The 19,379-nt window shown below is 35.5% G+C and overlaps 5 protein-coding genes across 8 annotated transcripts; 4 read left to right on the top strand and 1 right to left on the bottom strand.

The window, feature by feature from the left end:
- Positions 1-173: 173 nt before the first annotated feature.
- LOC130713726 (nuclear poly(A) polymerase 1-like) lies at positions 174-5,722 on the top strand. Its single transcript, XM_057563522.1, has 12 exons — positions 174-473; positions 575-652; positions 842-949; positions 1,272-1,334; positions 1,427-1,588; positions 1,775-1,888; positions 1,981-2,043; positions 2,152-2,481; positions 3,008-3,172; positions 3,576-4,538; positions 5,138-5,208; positions 5,474-5,722. Exons 1-12 carry the CDS (start codon positions 360-362, stop codon positions 5,517-5,519), a joined length of 2,277 nt encoding a protein of 758 aa, XP_057419505.1. The 5' UTR covers positions 174-359; the 3' UTR covers positions 5,520-5,722.
- Positions 5,723-6,963: 1,241 nt separating this feature from the next.
- On the top strand, positions 6,964-11,850 carry LOC130713728 (uncharacterized). 4 transcript variants are annotated; one of them, XM_057563523.1, is made up of 3 exons: positions 6,964-7,099; positions 7,431-7,620; positions 9,718-10,368. In XM_057563523.1, the coding sequence occupies exons 2-3, from the start codon at positions 7,444-7,446 to the stop codon at positions 10,291-10,293; spliced, it is 753 nt and encodes a 250-aa protein (XP_057419506.1). In that variant the 5' UTR covers positions 6,964-7,099; positions 7,431-7,443; the 3' UTR covers positions 10,294-10,368. The 4 variants fall into 4 exon arrangements, with proteins under 4 accessions (XP_057419506.1, XP_057419507.1, XP_057419508.1 ...); XM_057563524.1 differs by lacking the exon at positions 6,964-7,099 and adding an exon at positions 7,130-7,273; XM_057563525.1 differs by lacking the exon at positions 6,964-7,099 and adding an exon at positions 11,711-11,850 and having other exon boundaries at positions 7,140-7,620; positions 9,718-10,276.
- A 94-nt stretch (positions 11,851-11,944) lies between these two features.
- Positions 11,945-13,924, top strand: LOC130713729 (uncharacterized). Its single transcript, XM_057563527.1, has 2 exons — positions 11,945-12,106; positions 13,082-13,924. Exons 1-2 carry the CDS (start codon positions 11,945-11,947, stop codon positions 13,646-13,648), a joined length of 729 nt encoding a protein of 242 aa, XP_057419510.1. The 3' UTR covers positions 13,649-13,924.
- Positions 13,925-14,779: 855 nt separating this feature from the next.
- Positions 14,780-17,339, top strand: LOC130713490 (uncharacterized). Its single transcript, XM_057563253.1, has 2 exons — positions 14,780-15,216; positions 16,488-17,339. Exons 1-2 carry the CDS (start codon positions 15,055-15,057, stop codon positions 17,019-17,021), a joined length of 696 nt encoding a protein of 231 aa, XP_057419236.1. The 5' UTR covers positions 14,780-15,054; the 3' UTR covers positions 17,022-17,339.
- A 706-nt stretch (positions 17,340-18,045) lies between these two features.
- LOC130715366 (uncharacterized) lies at positions 18,046-18,725 on the bottom strand. Its single transcript, XM_057565453.1, has 2 exons — positions 18,368-18,725; positions 18,046-18,189 (listed from the first exon to the last, which is right to left on the bottom strand). Exons 1-2 carry the CDS (start codon positions 18,723-18,725, stop codon positions 18,149-18,151), a joined length of 399 nt encoding a protein of 132 aa, XP_057421436.1. The 3' UTR covers positions 18,046-18,148.
- Between the last annotated feature and the right edge of the window lie 654 nt (positions 18,726-19,379).

The raw sequence follows: 19,379 nt of genomic DNA, 5'->3' as shown, positions 1-19,379 counted from the left end.
AAAAAAAAAAGCAGTAGTTTATCACAAAATTGATTTTTTGCGACGGAAAAGAAATCCGTCACTTTATTTTGCGACGGACGTTTGCGGTCGCAAACTGTCAACCTGCTTGCGACGGAAACTTAATCCGTTACTAGTATTTACGACGGAATGAAATCCGTCACAAAATCAATCGGCAAACCCCATCCCCTCTTTGGATCCACACATTGAATTCAATCAATCGTCACTCTTCTCAAAGATAGTACAAGATTTCACGTTCAACCATGCTTCAACATTTCACCATACCAATACCATGCCGCTTCTAATTACTCTATGCTGAACTGATATATTAATTCAATTCTTCCGGCTCTCGCTTCTTATTGATGGGGAGTTCTGGATGGAGCAACCACAATAATCAACGGTATGGAATAACTGAACCCATCTCATTGGCTGGACCAACTGAAGAAGATGTCATCAAAACCCGTCAACTTGACAAGGTTCTGTTTCTGCAAGATGCTGTATATATTGTGAATTCTTCTTAGCTTTTTAGCTTGTGTTATTTTTGTGCTCAAATTCAAATTCAATTCTGGATGTTTAGTTCTTGCAAGATGCTGCCTTGTATGAGACTCAACAGGAGGCAATTACCAGGGAGGAGGTGCTTGGAAGACTAGACCAGGTTCAAATTATAGTTATAGTTACAGTGTAGCTTATGCAGTTATCGTGCTTTGAATTCTAGTGCTTGTACCATTATTGGATTTGAATATTTGTTTTGTTGTTGTATTTCCTCTTATATCATCTATGATATATGCATTGGAAGTCCTTATGAATTCATTTATTTTCCATGTGCTGTTGTAAAATGAATTAGATTGTCAAGATTTGGGTCAAAACCATTAGCCGTGCAAAGGAACATAACAATCAACTGGTGCAAGAAGCAAATGCCAAGATTTTTACCTTTGGCTCCTATCGGCTTGGGGTATGAAGCTGTTTTATCATTTATCTCATTAGCAAGCCTGCTCACACATACACATGTACTTTTATCTTTGCATCGTGCATTAAGCTTTGACAACTACTTTACAAACAAACGATCAGCCAAGGAGAGAATTAGGACAGCATTGTCATTTGGCATGCTGTTCTTGTAGATGACTTACTTTGTGTTTATAGTACCTTGTCATATCTCATGCAATGTTCAAATTGTGGTCCAAAAACAGATAGTATTAGTTATAGCTCCAATACATCTGTTGCAACTTTTTATTTTTTTGGTTGATTGTTTTACCGTTTTAATTCAAATTTTGTAGGTGCATGGCCCTGGAGCAGATATAGACACTTTATGCGTGGGACCTATACATGCATCCAGAGATGTATTATGATTCTTACCATTTTTTTAATGAAAATATAGGTTTTTAAGGCCATATCTGCAACCAGCTAAAATTGTTATTTGAATTGGCATTAGACGGATTTCTTTGGTGAGCTACATAAAATGTTATCTGAGATGCCGGAAGTAACAGAGTTGCACCCTGTGCCTGATGCTCATGTTCCGGTGATGAGGTTCAAGTTCAATGGTGTTTCTATAGATCTCCTTTATGCAAGATTATCTTTGTGGGTTATTCCTGAAGTAAGTAATTTATGCAAGATTAGTAGGTTGAAGTTGTTCCACATGTCACTTTTGAACAAACCTTCTTGATATGTGAAATACAACTCCATTTATCCCGTGTATTTGTCTGCATTTTGCTTAAATTTCATTTGAAGTGTAATTTTATCCATTACTTACCGCTTAATGATATGTTTTTATGTTGGACAGGACTTGGATATATCCCAGGAGTCAGTATTACAACATGCGGATGAACAAACTGTTCGTAGTCTTAATGGTTGTAGAGTGACTGATCAAATCTTACGTTTGGTTCCAAATATTCAGGTACTGGATATAAGTTTTATAGACAAGAGATACTGTCTTATCTTTTCTGTGACTTTCCTATCATTGATTGTATTTTGGTTTCTGAAGTGCAGAACTTTCGAATGACATTGAGATGCATGAAGCTATGGGCAAAGCGTCGTGGTGTTTATTCAAATGTATGGCAAATTTCCTGCTCTAGATGATATGTTTGGTGTTGTTTTTTGTTTTGGACTGAATTTCTTCTCTGTTATTTGTTATGTTCTGATTTACCTAATGCTTTTCAGGTTACAGGTTTTCTTGGTGGTATAAACTGGGCATTGCTTGTAGCTCGAATATGCCAGCTATTTCCTAATGCACTGCCTAATATGTTAGTGTCTCGGTTCTTTAGGGTATATACTCAGTGGCGTTGGCCAAACCCAGTAATGCTTTGTCCTATTGAAGAAGGATCTCTTGGACTTCAAGTTTGGGATCCTAGAAAATATCCCAAGAATAGATACCATCTGATGCCGATAATTACTCCTGCTTATCCTTGCATGAATTCTAGCTATAATGTGTCTGCTAGTACATTGCATATTATGATGGAGGAGTTTCAGAGGGGGAGTGAAATATGTGAGGTATGATTCTTTATTTTGTGAAAGAAGGAATGTATGATCTATGATTCCAGAAATATATGTTTTTGGAAAATTTAAGGAGATAGACTCTCTATCCCTCTCTCTCTCACACACATTTTTGTTTTTTGGGCTACAATGGAAGGCCAAGGCCTGAAATGAGAGAAAACTGAACACATCCAATTCCAAAAGCAAGATGGGGCAAAGCAACCCTTCACAACAATAGTAAGTAGTAATTATTAGAGATTAACTTCTTGGAGGAGAGTCCCAATTTTCAGTCCATGGCCATGGTCGAAGCTCCATTTAGCAAATCAATCTGTATAGTAGTTACCTTCAGCCTAGTGTAGTGTGCTTCCAAACCAACTCCCAATCCTTATTGCACCAGTTACATATCTGTGTGATAAGTATGCTAGCATTTTTGTTGTGTTTCTGTAATGGTTGGCCAAAACTTTGTTAATAATAATATAGTTTATAATTATACTTCTTATTGTGATATTTGCATTGCTTAATGTGATGTTTCTGATATTTGTAGGCTGTGGAGGCTAACAAGGCTGATTGGGACACTCTTTTTGAGCCTTATCCCTTTTTTGAATCTTATAAGAATTATTTGCAGATAGATATTTCTGCAGAAAACGCGGATGATCTTAGACTATGGAAAGGTTGGGTTGAGTCTCGTTTGCGGCAGTTGACATTGAAGGTTTGAACTGTTCAAGTTTTTGGGCAAATTACACTGACCTCCCTTGAGGTTCATCATTATTGCATTGACCTCCCTTATATTATTTAACAAGACACTAGTCACCCTTATTTTACTGGAGACATTGCACTGACCTTCCTTGAGCTCTCCTCCTTCATACACCATTTCGAATAATAGAGGAATGCTAAGTGTTATAATGATAAATCTTATGGGAGGTCCATACAGTAATATAAACCTCAGGAGAGGTTAGTGTAATTTACCCCAAGTTTAAATGTTTGTTGTCTCATTTACTTTCTCTCTAACCTCTGCTTTTGTTCATTTTTTTTTTCTGAGAAAGAGTTGAGGGGTGCAATTTCTCCCTAATTTATTATAAATCACCTAACTTTATTGTCTGTTAAACATCTAGATTGAGAAGCACACTTACGGCATGCTTCAAAGTCATCCACATCCTGGTGAATTTTCTGATAAATCTAGACCTTTACACTGCTCTTACTTCATGGGTCTGCAACGTAAGCAGGGAGTTCCAGTCAATGATGGTGAACAATTTGATATAAGATTAACTGTTGAAGAATTTAAGCAAACAGTCAACATGTACATGCTATGGAAACCTGGAATGGATATCCACATCTCCCATGTAAAACGCCGTAATATACCTAACTTTGTATTTCCTGGAGGTGTTCGACCTTCCCGCCCAGCTAAAATAACCTGGGAGAGTAAGCGAAATTCAGAATTAATGATATCTGGCAATGGTCAAGCAGAAAAGTCTGAAGAAGATAAAGTGGTTGTCTTAGGAGAAAATGATGATAGGAAGAGAAAGCAAGCAGAGGATAGCCTGGATGACTTGAGAAATTCCAAGTCCTTTGCATCTTTGCCTCCCTCCAGCAGGGAAGTTGATGAAGATATAAATCCTATTGGCACTGCTAGTTCCTGCTTTGTGGAATGTGATGACGCAGAAGTCAACAGTATGAGTGAACAAAATATTGAGAAACCTGATCTGGAATCTTCAGGGGAGTGTCCTTCTAGGGATAGAGAGACCACCGGATCAGTGAGAAACAACTCAAATGTCAATCCTATGCCTATAATTTTTGCTACCGATACATCTAGTTCTAAAGAAGCAGAAAAGCTGGCCATCGAAAAGATTATGCCTGGTCCATATGATGCGCATCAAGCCTTTCCAAAAGAACCTGATGAGCTTGAAAATGATATTGAGGATAAAAATCGAGTCAAGGATTTTGGTATGAACACGCAAACCAGAAACTTGGACTCTTCAAACTCAAGCTCATGTGTGGCAGAAGAACCAGTTGTTTCTAAAACGGAAACCACTTGTTCAACTAATCTATACTCTAGTGGGGTCTTGGAGGAGCTTGAGGTTAACCTCTTATTTTAATATATCTTTAATTTGGAACATTTTCAGTCATTCTGCAACAATAATAATGCATCATAGTACCAGCTTTTCCTAATTGATTGTGATTATCTGAAATAAATTGTGTATGTTTACCTCTTGATGTTGCTAGTTTTTTCCTTTTCTTTTTTAAGTATATATTAGATAGAACATTGATGATATATTTTTCTCAAATGAAGTATGGTTAAATAATGGTGAGAAATTGTCAATATGTTAGTAAAGTACATGTTGAGATTATGTCCATATTGATTGTATGATATGTCACATGAAGTTGGGAGGCTTATTTATGAACTTCTACATAGGGATTTTGAATTTGCATTTCTTATTTTTTCTTCTTAATCTAACTTGACATAACAAATTGGATTATGTTTCCCTGCGTTTGTCTAATGTAGAATCCATACGTTCCTAATTTATATTTCCTGTTACTCTGGCATTATGTTAAAATTACACTTTTTCTTAAACCATGAAATAGCATTAAGAAATTGAAGAGGTTCTGACTATTTATTTCGTTCGTACCCTTACTTCTGTTTCTGTTTCTCTTTTTTTTCTGTTTACTCTATGCATAGCCTGCTGAGCTGACCGCGCCATTGTTAAGTGGGACTCCTGCACCAGTGCCAGAGCGGAAGCCCCTTATCAGGTAAACTATAATAAATTGTTGAACAATATGTAATTGTCTTGATTTGTTTGATTTTCCATATTCTTATGATTGACCTGAGATTTTTTTCGGAGTTTATTAACATGTTTGGTTCTTTCACTGTGAAATGTGAGATGATACAATTCTTAGGTTTTGAATAAACATGTCTTGGATTCTGTGAAAATTGTGAAACCAAACACACATAATTTATGGTTAAGCTGCGTCGAAATATAGTTGGTTTACCGTTCATTTTCCTTCTTATTCTCAGATTCAATTTCACATCCTTGGGGAAAGCTGCTGACAAAAGTTGTTAGACACTTCAAAACTCTAGATGCAGATAAGCTGGGGGTGTAAATGGTCTTTCTAGTTCTTTCTTTGGTCTTGTAATAATATTGATACAGAAAATAAACACCTAGATATAAAAGCCATCAATTCTTGCTTATTTGTAGCATGAGAAACTGTTGTATATGTATTTCTGAGAAGAGTTTCAATACTTACTTAAGAAGCCTATTTTATACTGCCTGGCATGTTTGGGATCTTTTATAATTTCAAGTTATAACTTATAAGCATTCCTTTTCATGGTTTGATCCTTTTAGAGTATAACTTCCCTTTCTAGTGCAGTAAAGATTTGTGTCACCAAGTTTATAATATTAGTCTTATGAAGATTTTAGCTAATATAAAATAATTTTGAAATTTATCTTATGGTGTCACTATTCTAATTATTTTAGAACTGATTTGGTGAAACAAATTAATTTGATGATAATATCGTTGGATGTTAATGCAGGGCTAATATTTCAAGGAAAACTTACAGAGTTGACTAAAAAAAATACAGGTAAAATTCATCAGTTGTAAAAGGATACCACCAGTCTCCAAAAATAAAAATAAATGAATATTTATAAAAAGTTGGTATTGAAATTTTTTTTTTGGTGAAGAGATATTTCTGATGAAAAGTAATCGGAGTGCCTGGGCTGGGCCTAGGCATACAACTAAAGAATAAGAAACAAAAGGTGAAAGACAAGAAAGTGCGGCCAAAGAATAATATAGGGTAAAAGAAAGAACCAGCACATGAGAATTATGGAAGAGTGGTCATCATTTGAACCTTAAAGGATATGATCATATGAATACAAACAGTGACAAGTAGATCATGATATTTGTTGCCCAGTTGTTTGCATATGAATGAGAAACAATAAGAAACTGCAGTTTAAATTGAAAGGAAGATAAATAACAATTAATTTAACTGATCATTTAAGATGTTCTGAAACTGGTGAGAACCAAATAGATATCAGTCATATGTTAAACTGATGTATAGTATAGTATTTTGTTTTTAGTCAACTAGCCTGATGCATTTTTAAATGATAGTTTTTCATGTTTAACCTTTTAGTAACCAAAGAGTTGCCAGTCGTCACCACTCACCAGAAGGGTATCAATTGGGTTTTGAGAACAACATGTGGTGACAAGGCAAGATATATTTGGTACCTCACTCACCACGTTCAACTAATCTATTTTTAACACATGTCACCAATCCACTGACACTTTTAAAATAATCATTACAAAATGATGTATAGACTAATAATCATTACATTGTTCTTTCTTTTTTCCTTTGTAAAAAAAAAACATTGTTCTTTCTTGTAAATTATGAACTTACATAATAAATATAACAACAAACACATAAGTAAAATTAAAAACAATTCAAATCTCCTTTTCTGCAAATGACATGTAAGGTTTGTCCCTATCAACATTTGTTTTGTAAAACCTATTATTGGTGAATGCCATGCCACTATCAACTTAATGAACAAGTTGACCCATAAAAACAAACTTATCAGCAAGTTGCAACACCCTCTTGTGCAAAGACTTCAGACAATATATTCCTTTTATCGATCTACAAAGACCTGAGGTTATTTTTCTTATTTTATTTTATTTTTAGACATTTATAGAAGGAAAATAGTACCAAGTGGTCTATACTTGAAAATTTGTTATGATGTTGTGGCCTTCAAGTTCAAAGTTCAAACTTTCTCTCAAATCTGATATATAAGATATGCATATTATACCCACATGACACTTATGTATGGTAATTGGCAGACACTTTTTCATCCACCCTTATGATTGGTTAGCTTGAAATTAGTATGATGTCTTTGGATTTGGCTGGGGACTATATATACTTGAATAAATCATTTAGCTTTTCACCTAATCTGAATCACTTTCCAAATTCCTTGTACTAAACATAGACAAAGATAGCTAATGGTGGCCATGGGCATGGAGGATGAGCGCTTGGAGCATTTGTTGGTGGTGCTGGGTCTGTTGGTGTTCTTGATATACCATATCTGGCTTCTCTACACCATAGTATACAACCCTGTTCGAACTGTCATTGGCCTAAACGCAGAGTCTCGTCATCAATGGGTTCTTTTCATGATGAGTGTGAGTACTTCCCTTGGTTGCTGGTTGAGTTTACTCCAAACTTTTCTATTTCTTTCAATTGATGACAACAAGTTTATATTTTGATTTTAAAGTTAGAATCTTTTGATTATGAAAGTTGACATTAAATCTTGTATGCTAGCTGTTGTGACTATTCTTATGACTAGGTAGTTCCCCTTCTTTCTTGAGCTCATTGAAGCAAGGGCAATAGCAAATTCCCATTTTCCCTTCAATGAAGTTCTCAATGAAGTGCATTATCCTCTTGAATGTGAATTAATTTCAACCTGTTGGTGATGTGTATCAGGATAAATCTAACACCAAAGTAGTAGAATCAGCCATTTTTTTATTTATGCACTTGGGCTGAACATTTTTTCAAAGACTTACGGTTATTTACAGCAAAAATGGGTATTACTCTGAACATGTTATTACTCTGATTGGTTGAGACCCTGCTGAAATTGTTAACATTGAGTGATAGTAGTCACTCTAGATGCTCGATTCTCTTAGGAAAGTCATTTTTTTCAAGTTAACACGGAATCTAGAATACTATATTGTTCAAGTTTAAGTTGAACAAGACTTGTTAATATGTCCATAAAAATAATATATTGAGTTACATGCTTTCCAATTTCAACTCATTGAAAACTTGGTTGTTTAAGTTGTATGTTTTCTTTTCCACATTTCAAGTCCTCTGGTTTTTTAGTTGGCAGAAATTGCTGTTTCTAGCCCCTTCAAATATAACAAGATTTGCTTTCAGACCCTGCTAATATAGCGATTTTTTTTCCATGTTCCTTTATGAACATCCTTTAAACACATGGCACAGTTGATGTGAGTTTTTGTTTGCCACATCAACATTTAACGGAGTTTAGTTATCAAAAGTAAGAATTTGAAAAAATTAGAGATGGAAACAGGACAAGAAAAAACTTTCACTGTATTTGTAAGGACTAAAAATACATGTAAAGCCTTTAAATAAGCTAATGGATGGTGGAAACCTTGATGAGTTATTGTACCAACTACCAACTGAGGACTAAAAGTATATGTAAAGCCTTTATTTTACTGATCTGTTTTATCAGTAATGTTTTTCAGATGCTTTCTTCTGCTGTCTATCTCAAAAGAGGTCATTTAAATATAGACATCTCCCATTGAAGTGTAATTTGTTGAACCTTCTGGTAGTACTCCTTACGGGCTCTTACATAAGACATGTAGTGTTTTTTTTTAAATCGACATGTAGTGTTAGCGGGAACCCAACTTGTTGTTTCTTTGCATGTCCTCTCTTCTTCGCTTTAAAGGTTAGTAAGCTTTCTTGTTTGGCTCCACTAACTCTCAGTTTGAAATGATCAAACACCAATTCAGGAAACTGGCAAGATGTGTCTAGAAGTTGATAATGAGATAAAATCATCAAAGAACTACCACCACATGGTTATGTGTGCACTTCTTATGAACTATAATGAAGCCCTGCTTTTGTCTTGCATTTTGATATTTAGGAAGATCAAGTGTATAATTGGAAAAGAAAACTCAACAGAAGAAACACTTAAGAGCACATTCTGAACGTTAGGTAATTGATGCTTCATTGTTGCTTCAATGTGCTTTCCTTAAAACTTAGTGTTTGCTGCTTACTGGTAAGGGTGTGATACTAGGCTTGTCTTTGATTGAGGGTGTGTTTGGAAGAGCTCATTTGAGTTTATCTTATACGGTTATACCATAAGCGCCTTATTTGAGAGCTTATGAAAATAGCTAATAGCCTAATAACCTATCTACTAGCTATTTTGAATTTATTTTCATAAGCTGCTCAAATTAGCTTATGAATAAGCGCTTATAACCTATAAGCTATTTGTAACTTATTTGATTAAGCTTATCAAAATAGCTGATGTGGTAAGCACTTATGTGATAAGCACTTGTTCCAATAAGCGCTTAACTAAGTTGTTTACCCAAACGCACCATGAATATCCTTGTTATTTGGTCTTTTGAGGTTCTGATTTTGTGCAACATTGTCTTCATGTTTTTTTCCTCGCTTTTCTCATTCATCAAACCCCCCTCACCTTCAGAAATCATTTTGGCAAGCTGTGAACATAATTTCTTGAATTAATTCCATTGCAATAATTTCAGGATACCGCGAAGAATGGGGTCTTAGCTGTTCAAACTATCCGCAACAATATCATGGCATCCACTCTTCTTGCTACAACAGCAATCACACTCACTTCACTGATTGGTATTTTTGCTAGCAATGCATGGAATACTGATGACACTGCTCCCATTCTTTACAGTATTTCTTCAATGAAACGTATTTCTATCACCGTATGCTTCCTTGTTGCATTCTTATGCAATGTGCAGTCTATAAGATGCTATGCCCATGTAAGCTTTTTGATCAATGCACCTACACTCAGAGACAAAAGAGAATACATGGAATACATTACAAAAACGTTGAACCGTGGAAGCCATTCTTGGTCCCTTGGATTGAGAGCATTCTACTTGTCATTTCCTCTGTTCCTCTGGATTTATGGACCCATACCCATGTTTGTTTGTTGTTGTTTGACATCATTTATTTTGTACTTCTTGGATACAACAGCTAAAATCGCAAGGGATCTTCACAGCAACTCATTCAGGAAGGAGAGGGGAACTCATGATGTGGAATCTGCAGTGGAGCCTGATTACCATCCTTTAGCTGGTAACAATTTGTCTTAAGAAACAAGTGTGGATCATGTATAAATAATTAAACATGTAGCAATATTGGTATTAAGTAGTAGTTTTTGCTCTTGATTTTATAGTAGTGAAACTGGATTGAATGCGCAAAACATATTTACACTTTCAGTGCATTGTTGTTAAACTCAATAAATCACCAAGCTTGTAGATCAATTGGCTGAGGTCGTTCTCGCTTAAGTAGAAGTCTCGGGTTCGAGTTCATATGATTGCAGCTGCACTAAATACTCGTCAGAGAAGACGGATAAGATTCTAAGTATCATTACTTCACAAGAATTGTGAGGGGTTGTCTAAATGACCCATGATAAAATTTGTTCTTAAAATTTGTTCTAAATAACTTCAAAACTTGTAACTTCAAAGATAAGTGAGGTGGAATTTCTATATTTTATTTATTAATTTATTTCCAACTCACTTATCATAAATGTGATTGGATGATGGGTTATTTAACCCAAACTTTATCATGGGTATTGTGAAAGGAGCTTTGATCATGTTTTTTATAGCGTGGATACCCAATAGTAATAGAATAGCAGTCACTTGAAGATGATACAAAATGCACATAAAAAAGTGGGGCCCTTTGATTCGATGCAAGTGTAAATTTGATCCATGTCATTTGATTTGATGGGATGCATGCTTGATTCGATGCAAGTGGCAATTTGAACTGGCAGATTTCACTTAAAATGTGTCCTTATATTATACATTAAGTAAGTGGGGTATCAAAACTTGTGAATCTGTCTAGCATCTTATCAGCAATCGAATATCAATTCAACTTTTGTTTCTTTAGTCAAATAGTTGTGCAACGTGGTGGAGAATGATCGAAACGTGAAATAAGTGTCTCAATCTTTCTGGTTTGGAGTTAATTATACAAGTAGGTCGCTTTAATCATGACATCAGAAAATATGTCTTCTATTAGTTTTAGATGTAACTCCACCTAATGCACTCTTTGATGTAGAGGAAAACCCACGTAGCAAATACCAAACACATAATTTGTGTGTTTACGCGTGTGTTTAGATTTTCATTAAACTCAACAAATGATTCGAATTGAAAGATAACGAGACAAATTTTACTTCTACATTTATGCATTTGGAATGTGTGTTTTCCTGTTTATGTTGAAGCAATATGGAAAACCAAACATACATACATACTACATGATGGAATTAGGTGTTTTAAACTTGTGATTAAAAAAAACAATAAAGTTGTAAATTGAGATAATGGAAAGGTGGGGGAAAGAGTGGCTGAAATTGAAGAGGCTGACAACTCAGGAAAAAAAATGTAACAACTGATTTAAAGTATTGCTTTGTGCCTAAAAAAATATTTAGCATAAATATAAATAGATAGGTTATCATGGTCTTTCCCACTTTTTCTTCCCTTTGATAGAAGAAGGATTCAATTTCAATTTTTGCAGACAACTTTACCAATTGAAAGAACAAGGAGGAGTGTCTTTACTTGTTCTGGAGACAAAAAGACAAGTTTTTGTAAGTGAAGCTTTCAAAGTCACAGTCTACGTGTGAGTGAGTGACAGGGAGGAGGTGGATGGAACTAACTTGAATCCCAAAGTCATAGAGTGTCAGTTATGTGGTGAGTTTGAATGGTGAAAGGTAAAATTTTGAAGTTACAAGTTTGAAGAAGCAGAGGCATCATGCAAATTCAGGAATTGGATTTCATATTGGTACCTTTGGGTGTGTTGATTCTGGGAATTTATCACGTTTGGCTTCTCTACACCATTATCCGCTATCCATCTCGCACTGTTATTGGCTTGAATGCTCAATCACGCTATCAATGGGTTCTTTCCTTGATGAATGTCAGTAATCTCTCTCTTTTTCTCAATTTCTTGAATATATCATATCTGAGTTGCCTCTGAATCAGTGGTTTGAGAATATTTATAGCTTCAAGTTTGTTGATTTGAGAATTTGTTTTTACTTTTTCACTTTGGAGAGTTAGGTTTAAGTGTGACATGCTTGATTCTCTCTAAATCAAAGTCTCAAACGTGCACGGAAAATAACCTCTGTTGGGAAAGCTAGCCCCACCAGGATGTCGATGTTCCTAGCTCGAACATGATTGCTTCCTGTGGATGATACATGTACTAGACCTGTAGGACTTGAGTTCTATGCCATTGCATTCTTCAAGGTTCCTATTTTGTGTGTCCCTAGAAGATCTTGAATGTTGATGAATGCTTATGAAATGAATTTGACAAGTACTTTAGCATAACCTGCTTAAAGGACAACTTTACACTTACTTCATGACTTGATATTCTAAAGTAGATATTTATTCATCTTTATAGTCTTTATAGAACCTACATGATTAGCATTCTGTTTTCATTGTATAAGTTAAGTAGTTAGATTGTGGTTAGTAAGTTAGTTAGACAGTTACACGCGGGTCCCTATACATGGTAGATATTGAACCATACTCTTCTACAGGCTCATAGATGAGATCCATTAGTCTCCATACAATTGTTTTGATTTCTATCCTCTGCTCTCTTTGAATATCCATGTTGATTGTTAATACATACAATGTTGATGATAGTCTTGCCATCACATAACAACACTAACATTCGGATGAGGACTTTTATGGCTTATACTGGTTATAGAAGTCAGATGACTTTGCTGTAGAGGGGGGGGGGGGGTCCTTTGATCAATAATGCAAGGTGTCACTTTATAAAATTTTCATGGATCAATTGGGTTGAAACTTGAAAGTACTTTTTTAGCATATTTAGCTTGTATCCGAACATGCCCTGAGACAGTTGTTTCCATAACATACTCTCTTGCTTTGTTTTCAGGATCCCTTGAAAAATGGCATTTTGGGCATTCAAACAATCCGGAACAACATGATGGCATCCACTCTTCTTGCTACAACTGCAATCACACTCAGCTCACTAATTGGCGTTTTCGCGAGCAATGACTCAATTTTTGAAAATAATACTCCCATTACTGATTCAATCAAACGCCTTTCTATGTCGTTATGCTTCCTTTTTGCATTTCTATGTAACATGCAGTCTATCAGATACTATGCACAGGCAAGCTTCTTAATATCAACTCCTGCACTCAAAGGCAAAAAGGATTTGATTGAATATGTTGCGAAAACCTTGGACCGTGGAAGTTATGCTTGGTCCCTTGGCTTGCGTGCATTCTACGTGTCAATTCCTCTAATCCTCTGGATTTATGGGCCTATACCCATGTTTGCTTGTTGCTGCTTGACACCATTCACTTTGTACTTCTTGGATACAACAGCTAAAATCACAAGGGAACTTCACAGCAACTCGTTCAAGAAGGACAGGGGAACTCATGATGTTGAATCTGTAGTGGAGCCTGATTATCATCCTTTAGCTGGTGACAATTTGGCTTAAAACACAGGTGTGGATCATGTATAGTTAATTAACCATGTAATAGTTATGCGAGGTTTTTGTTAGATTTTAGAGTTTTCTATTTCCTAGCTATAATTACCTAGTGAGTCATGATAGCCTAGTAATAATAACGACTTAGTAGGTGTTAATGACCTTGTGGCTCTATGTAAACGGTCTATCAGTGCTTCTAATGCTTGTAAGATATCAATGTAAACGGTCTATGCTAAAACTTGTAATATCTTCTCTTGGTTTGTAAGTTTTCTGATTTTTCCTTGCCTACTCGATTTTGCTAACAGTTTTGCATGTATCTATTGAAAAGTATTAAGTGTGCCTTGGATGCGAGAAGGTTTCACCTAAGATACTTGTGTATAACTTATTTACATTGAGCTTGTAGAATCAAATTAACATATGGTATTTTTAAACATCTTATAATGGAATTAAAAGTTCATGTTGTTTTATACTTTCAATTGAAGGAAAAAATGTGTTTGAAAAATATTATTTAACTGTGAGCAGTTTTTGAACTAATATTTTTTAATCCTGGAGATGTACTGATATTCCTGTTTGAAAGAACTTATATATAAGTTTATTTTAAACGCTTATATAAGTGTTTAAAATTAATAAAAGTCCAAAAGTAAACAATAATAAAAGGATATAGAAAGTTTAACACTAATAGCTCATAACTGACCGGTAAACTATTTTTAGCTTATTTTCATAAACGGTTTAGTTTAACTTATGAATAAAAAGTTTATATTTATTTAAAACTTATTTACAGCTTATTTCGTCCATAATTATTTTGAGCTTATAAAAAATGAAAAAATATAAAAAATTGAAGTAATGAAGAACTAATCTTATATGACCAAGTGTTATCATCCTGATTAAAGAAGCATCGTATATTGTTCCCCAGTCCAGTGGTGTGAGACTAAATTAAGGCCGCTAAACCTGGACGGATACTTGATTCGTCTGAGAATACCGAATTGGAATTGACAATTTCACACCAAAAAAAATTGTCTTTACATCAAACATTAAATAATTAAAGTATCAAAAATTGTTAATATGTATGATTGCATGATCTTATGATCTGTAATCCAATTTCAATTTGTTTTTTGTTTCCTTAGTCAAATTTAGATGCAATTGTGTATCGTACTTTTGCAACGTGGTGGAAAGAGATCAAACATGAGATCACTGTTTGAATAGAAGATGGATTAAATTTCAGTTTTTGCAGACAACTTGACTTAGATGAAAGTGAAAGCTCAAGCAATAGCCTTTTCACCTGTCAAGTTTTTATAAGTGGGGTAGGTACTGGAACTAATTTGAAGTAACTTTGATATATATGCCAACATTACATTTTTGGAGTGGAGAGTTTGAATGGTGAAAGGTGAAAAAATTTGAAGTTACAAGCTTGCAGAAGCATGCAAGTTCAGGACTTGGATTGGATATTGGTGCCTTTGGGTGTGTTGGTGTTGGGAATTTATCATGTTTGGCTTCTCTACACTCTCATCCACTACCCATCTCGCACTGTCATTGGCTTGAATGCTCAAACACGTTATCAATGGGCTCTTTACTTGATGAATGTAAGTATCTCTCTCCCTCTATTTCTTGTATGTGTTAATTGATGCACTTCACTACGTGTTTGGAAATTCTTCTACAACTGATTCTAACAGAAAAATGAATTATCGGGAGAAGCTTCTATCTATGAGTAGCTTCTGGTGCCAGAATTGATTCTCACGAAAAATAAACTCATGAAACATGCTATTAACTAGTCTTTGTTACATTTGTCTTGTGTGCTTTCGGTTGTTTCTGTCTTTCTCTCGCAATATTGTGTCTTCTTTTGTCCAATTATATTCAGAGTAAGCTTGTATCTATATTGGTTTCAAATTTTCTAGTTAGGATATTAACATTGGCATATATTGAAACTTAAATTCATCGTGCATTTTCAATTTGATTGGAAATCAGTGAAGTGAGTGGCAGCATATTTGAGTTGCTTCTGATAAGAAGTTCATTACTTCTTGCTATAGTTAAGAAATCCTGTAATTCATGAGAGAATGTTGTTAAAAAGGAACCTTATTGTTTTGTCTGTGAATGAGGTCTGAGAAATTTGAGGATCTCGGTTCTAGAGTTCTATATATTTCAGTTATTTTGTCAACAAAGGATTCAACAATCATGTGGTTTTCTGAAATTTATCCCAACTCCTGCTATTTAAGCTGAGATTTTCTCAAATGCTGTGTTGGGGATTTTATGCTGAAGTTGGTGCTTCAAGCTGGCTATAACTTGGTTGATAGTTATTGTACAAGATTAATTAGTACCCTTTGAAATCAGCATTGAGTTGCCTGGAACTCCAAACTTATTAAGCCATTAGGATGCAACATGTTTCCTTTTATATTGTCTAAATTCCTGTCCCTCTAAATAAACATACTGATACTTACAAGATTTTTCTGTGCATAATCCATTGCGAGTTCAGCTTGTTGAAAGTTGGTTGGGAATTGGGATATTATGTGACAGCTCTTCAGTAAAATTTGTAATTTTAAGAAAACTCATTCTGGTGTGATTCTGGGGTTAACTTATAGCATGTTAGGATCAGCATCTATTTCCCCAGAATCAATTCGGAAACCCAGAAATTGCTTACAGAAACTTCCAACAGAATTGATTCTGGCTTCAGAATCAATTGTAGAATGATTTCTAAACATGCACTTAGATTAATATCATTGCTGATGCCATGTTAGGTTAGAGATGTTAGCTTGTTTGTGAACTGGATTACTCAGTCTTCTTTTTCCTTGCATCCCACATGCCACAACCCACAATTTCAGAAGTAAATTTTCAACATACTCCTTTGCTTTGTTTTCAGGATCCCTTGAAAAATGGTATTTTAGCTGTTCAAACAATCCGCAACAATATGATGGCATCCACTCTTCTTGCTACAACTGCAATCACACTCAGTTCACTAATTGGTGTTTTCGCGAGCAATGACTTAGAAACCCAATTAGTTTATGGAAACAGAACTTCCATTACTGCTTCAATCAAACGCCTTTCTATGTCGCTATGCTTCCTTGTCGCATTTCTATGTAACATGCAGTCTATCAGATACTATGCACAGGCAAGCTTCTTAATCACAACTCCTGCACTCAAAGGCAAGAAAGATTTCATTGAATATGTTGCGAAAACCTTGGACCGTGGAAGTTATGCTTGGTCTCTTGGTTTAAGGTCATTTTACTTGTCAATTCCTCTAGTCCTCTGGATTTATGGACCCATACCCATGTTTGTTTGTTCCTGCTTGACATCATTGACTTTGTACTTCTTGGATACAACCACACAAATAACACAGGATCTTCACATTAAGTCATTCAAAAGGAGGGAAAGTGAAGATGTGGAAGCAGCATAGGTCCACCATATGACATGTTTGGTTGCACGCTTGCAATCCACGTTTAGAGACCAAAATCAAATTCACTCATTAGCTGCAATGCACCAAAGCATGTTCACTCATAAGCTGCAATGCATAGCTTCTTGGCTAGCGTGTGTTCAACAAACATCAAAACATGTTGATAATCATTGTAACTGTTGTTGAAACATGTAACATGCTGCTGATAATCATGAAATATGTGTAGTCATGTTTCATATAGTTAGAGAACAAAATAAGTTTGCTGATGTATTAGCCAAATCAGGAAGTTGTAGTAAGGAAGATTTGCGGACTCTTTGTTAAGGTTTATTTTTGGAAGTCTTATGCATGTAATCCTTCTTGAGAGGGCTGTTCTCACTACACCAAAATGCGCTATTTAGCGGCGGTTGGATTTGCATATAGCGGCGGTTTGAACCGCCGCAAAAAAGTTTCCCGTCGGTTCTCCAACCGTCACTGTTCTTTGCGCCGCGAGTCACCTTAACGTCGTTTTTTAGCAACCGCCGGAATAACCGCCGCTATATTATAGCGGCGGTTTAAACCGCCGTAAAGGAACAATTTAAACATAGTGTCGGTTGCAACCGCCGCGAGTTAATAAAGTATTTTATCATATACTTTTTTTGGCGATTTTAACCGCTGCAAATTGTTCTACATGAATGGCGTCGGTTTAAACCGCCGTGGGTAAACGAAGAGTTAAATCGTACACTTTTTTGGCGGCTTAAGCCGCTGCATTTCTTTCTACATAAAATGGCGTCAGTTTTAACCGCCGCGATAACCTTATCATTTATTATTAATTTTTTTTTGAATTTCTACTTTCGAATTATAAAATTTAGTAAAATCATTATGACTTTTATCTAGTGCCCTAGCACATTTCCTAGACATAAGATATATATTTAGCAATCCTAAATAAATAATACCATTTTCATCAAAATACAATCATACAAGTCATTGTATAATTATTAGAAAAATCTGTATAGTGATTGTGTTGACTGAAGAAATATACAAGCTCAGATTCAGCAATAACAATGCAATTAACATGTGGCTTTGAACTAATGATCGAACAGTTACAAACACCATGAAAATAGAGAGATGGTAATACCGATAGAAGAGGAACTTTAGATTGAATCAACTTCAGATTCCATCACTTCTTCAGATTCTGCAATTTAAGATAAATGTAAAACAAAAATTAACAAAAATCAGACTAAACACAACCCTAGATTTTCAGATATGAAATCAAAGTGAAGAGATCAATGATACTCGGATTTGAAATCAAAGTAAAGAGTAATCTCAGATTTGCAATCGAAGATAACAGAGATGATTGCAATAAAACTCGCCTTCAGTGTGAAGAGATCGAATAAATCGAAGGTGGCGGAGAACGATGGTGCCGAGGGAGAGGGAGGATTTCCAAAGAGAGATGAACTGCGACGGCGGAGAACGATAGCGGAGAACGATGGCGGAGAACAGTGGTGGAGAACGGTGGCGGAGAACGGTGGCGGCGAACGGTGGCGTAGAACGGTGGCGGCGAACAGAGAGAGAAGGGACGGTGGCGCGAGAGTGAGAAATGAATGAGTGAGACTGTGAGAGTGAGAGTGAGGAGTGAGAAATGAATCTGAAAATAGGTTTAGGTTTTTTTAGTTTTTTTTTAACTATAAATAATTTCAACCGCCAGTAAGTAAAAACAACCGACGTCATTTCCCATCGGTTGCTCAACCGCCTCAAAGGAAAACATTTAGCGGCGGTTTATAAACCGCCGCTATTCAACCGCCACTAAGTCGCGAATATTGTAGTAGTGTCTAAAGTTCCTTTTGATGTTATCAGTGCATTTCTCTTGGGCTGTCACTGATTTTGCACCTCATGCTTAATTGGTGAATATAGAGCATGAACTTTGTTTGTGCCACTTGCTTGTTTTCGTGGTGTTAATTCCCATACAATACACACTACAAAAAAACTTGTTTTTAGCGGCACCAAATTTGTGGCATTTACCAAAACATGCCACAAACAGATATTATTCTGACATTTAATTTGAATGCCACTAATTTAGTTCACACACCTAGCAATAGTTATAACATCACCTTATCCCTATTCCCCTTGTGTAGCTGATATGACAGATTGGATTGAATTAATGGATGAGATGGATGAGTAGAGTCATGCATGTCAGTTAGGCTTCTAGTTCGATCTCAATGGAGAAAGGACATAACCTACTCTATGGTTTTTTTTTTGGATTTCAGCTACTGATTAGAAATTTGACATATGCCTACTCTTTTCATTGCAGGGTCAATTGATGGCAATATAGATACAATGAAGAAATGGCTAACAATATTTGAGTCTTCAAATCTTTATGTAATT

Source organism: Lotus japonicus, chromosome 4 (assembly GCF_012489685.1).
Source record: "Lotus japonicus ecotype B-129 chromosome 4, LjGifu_v1.2".
Taxonomy (NCBI): domain Eukaryota; kingdom Viridiplantae; phylum Streptophyta; class Magnoliopsida; order Fabales; family Fabaceae; genus Lotus; species Lotus japonicus.
Note: the sequence above shows the minus strand (reverse complement) of the source record. Positions and strands in the feature narration are given on the sequence as shown.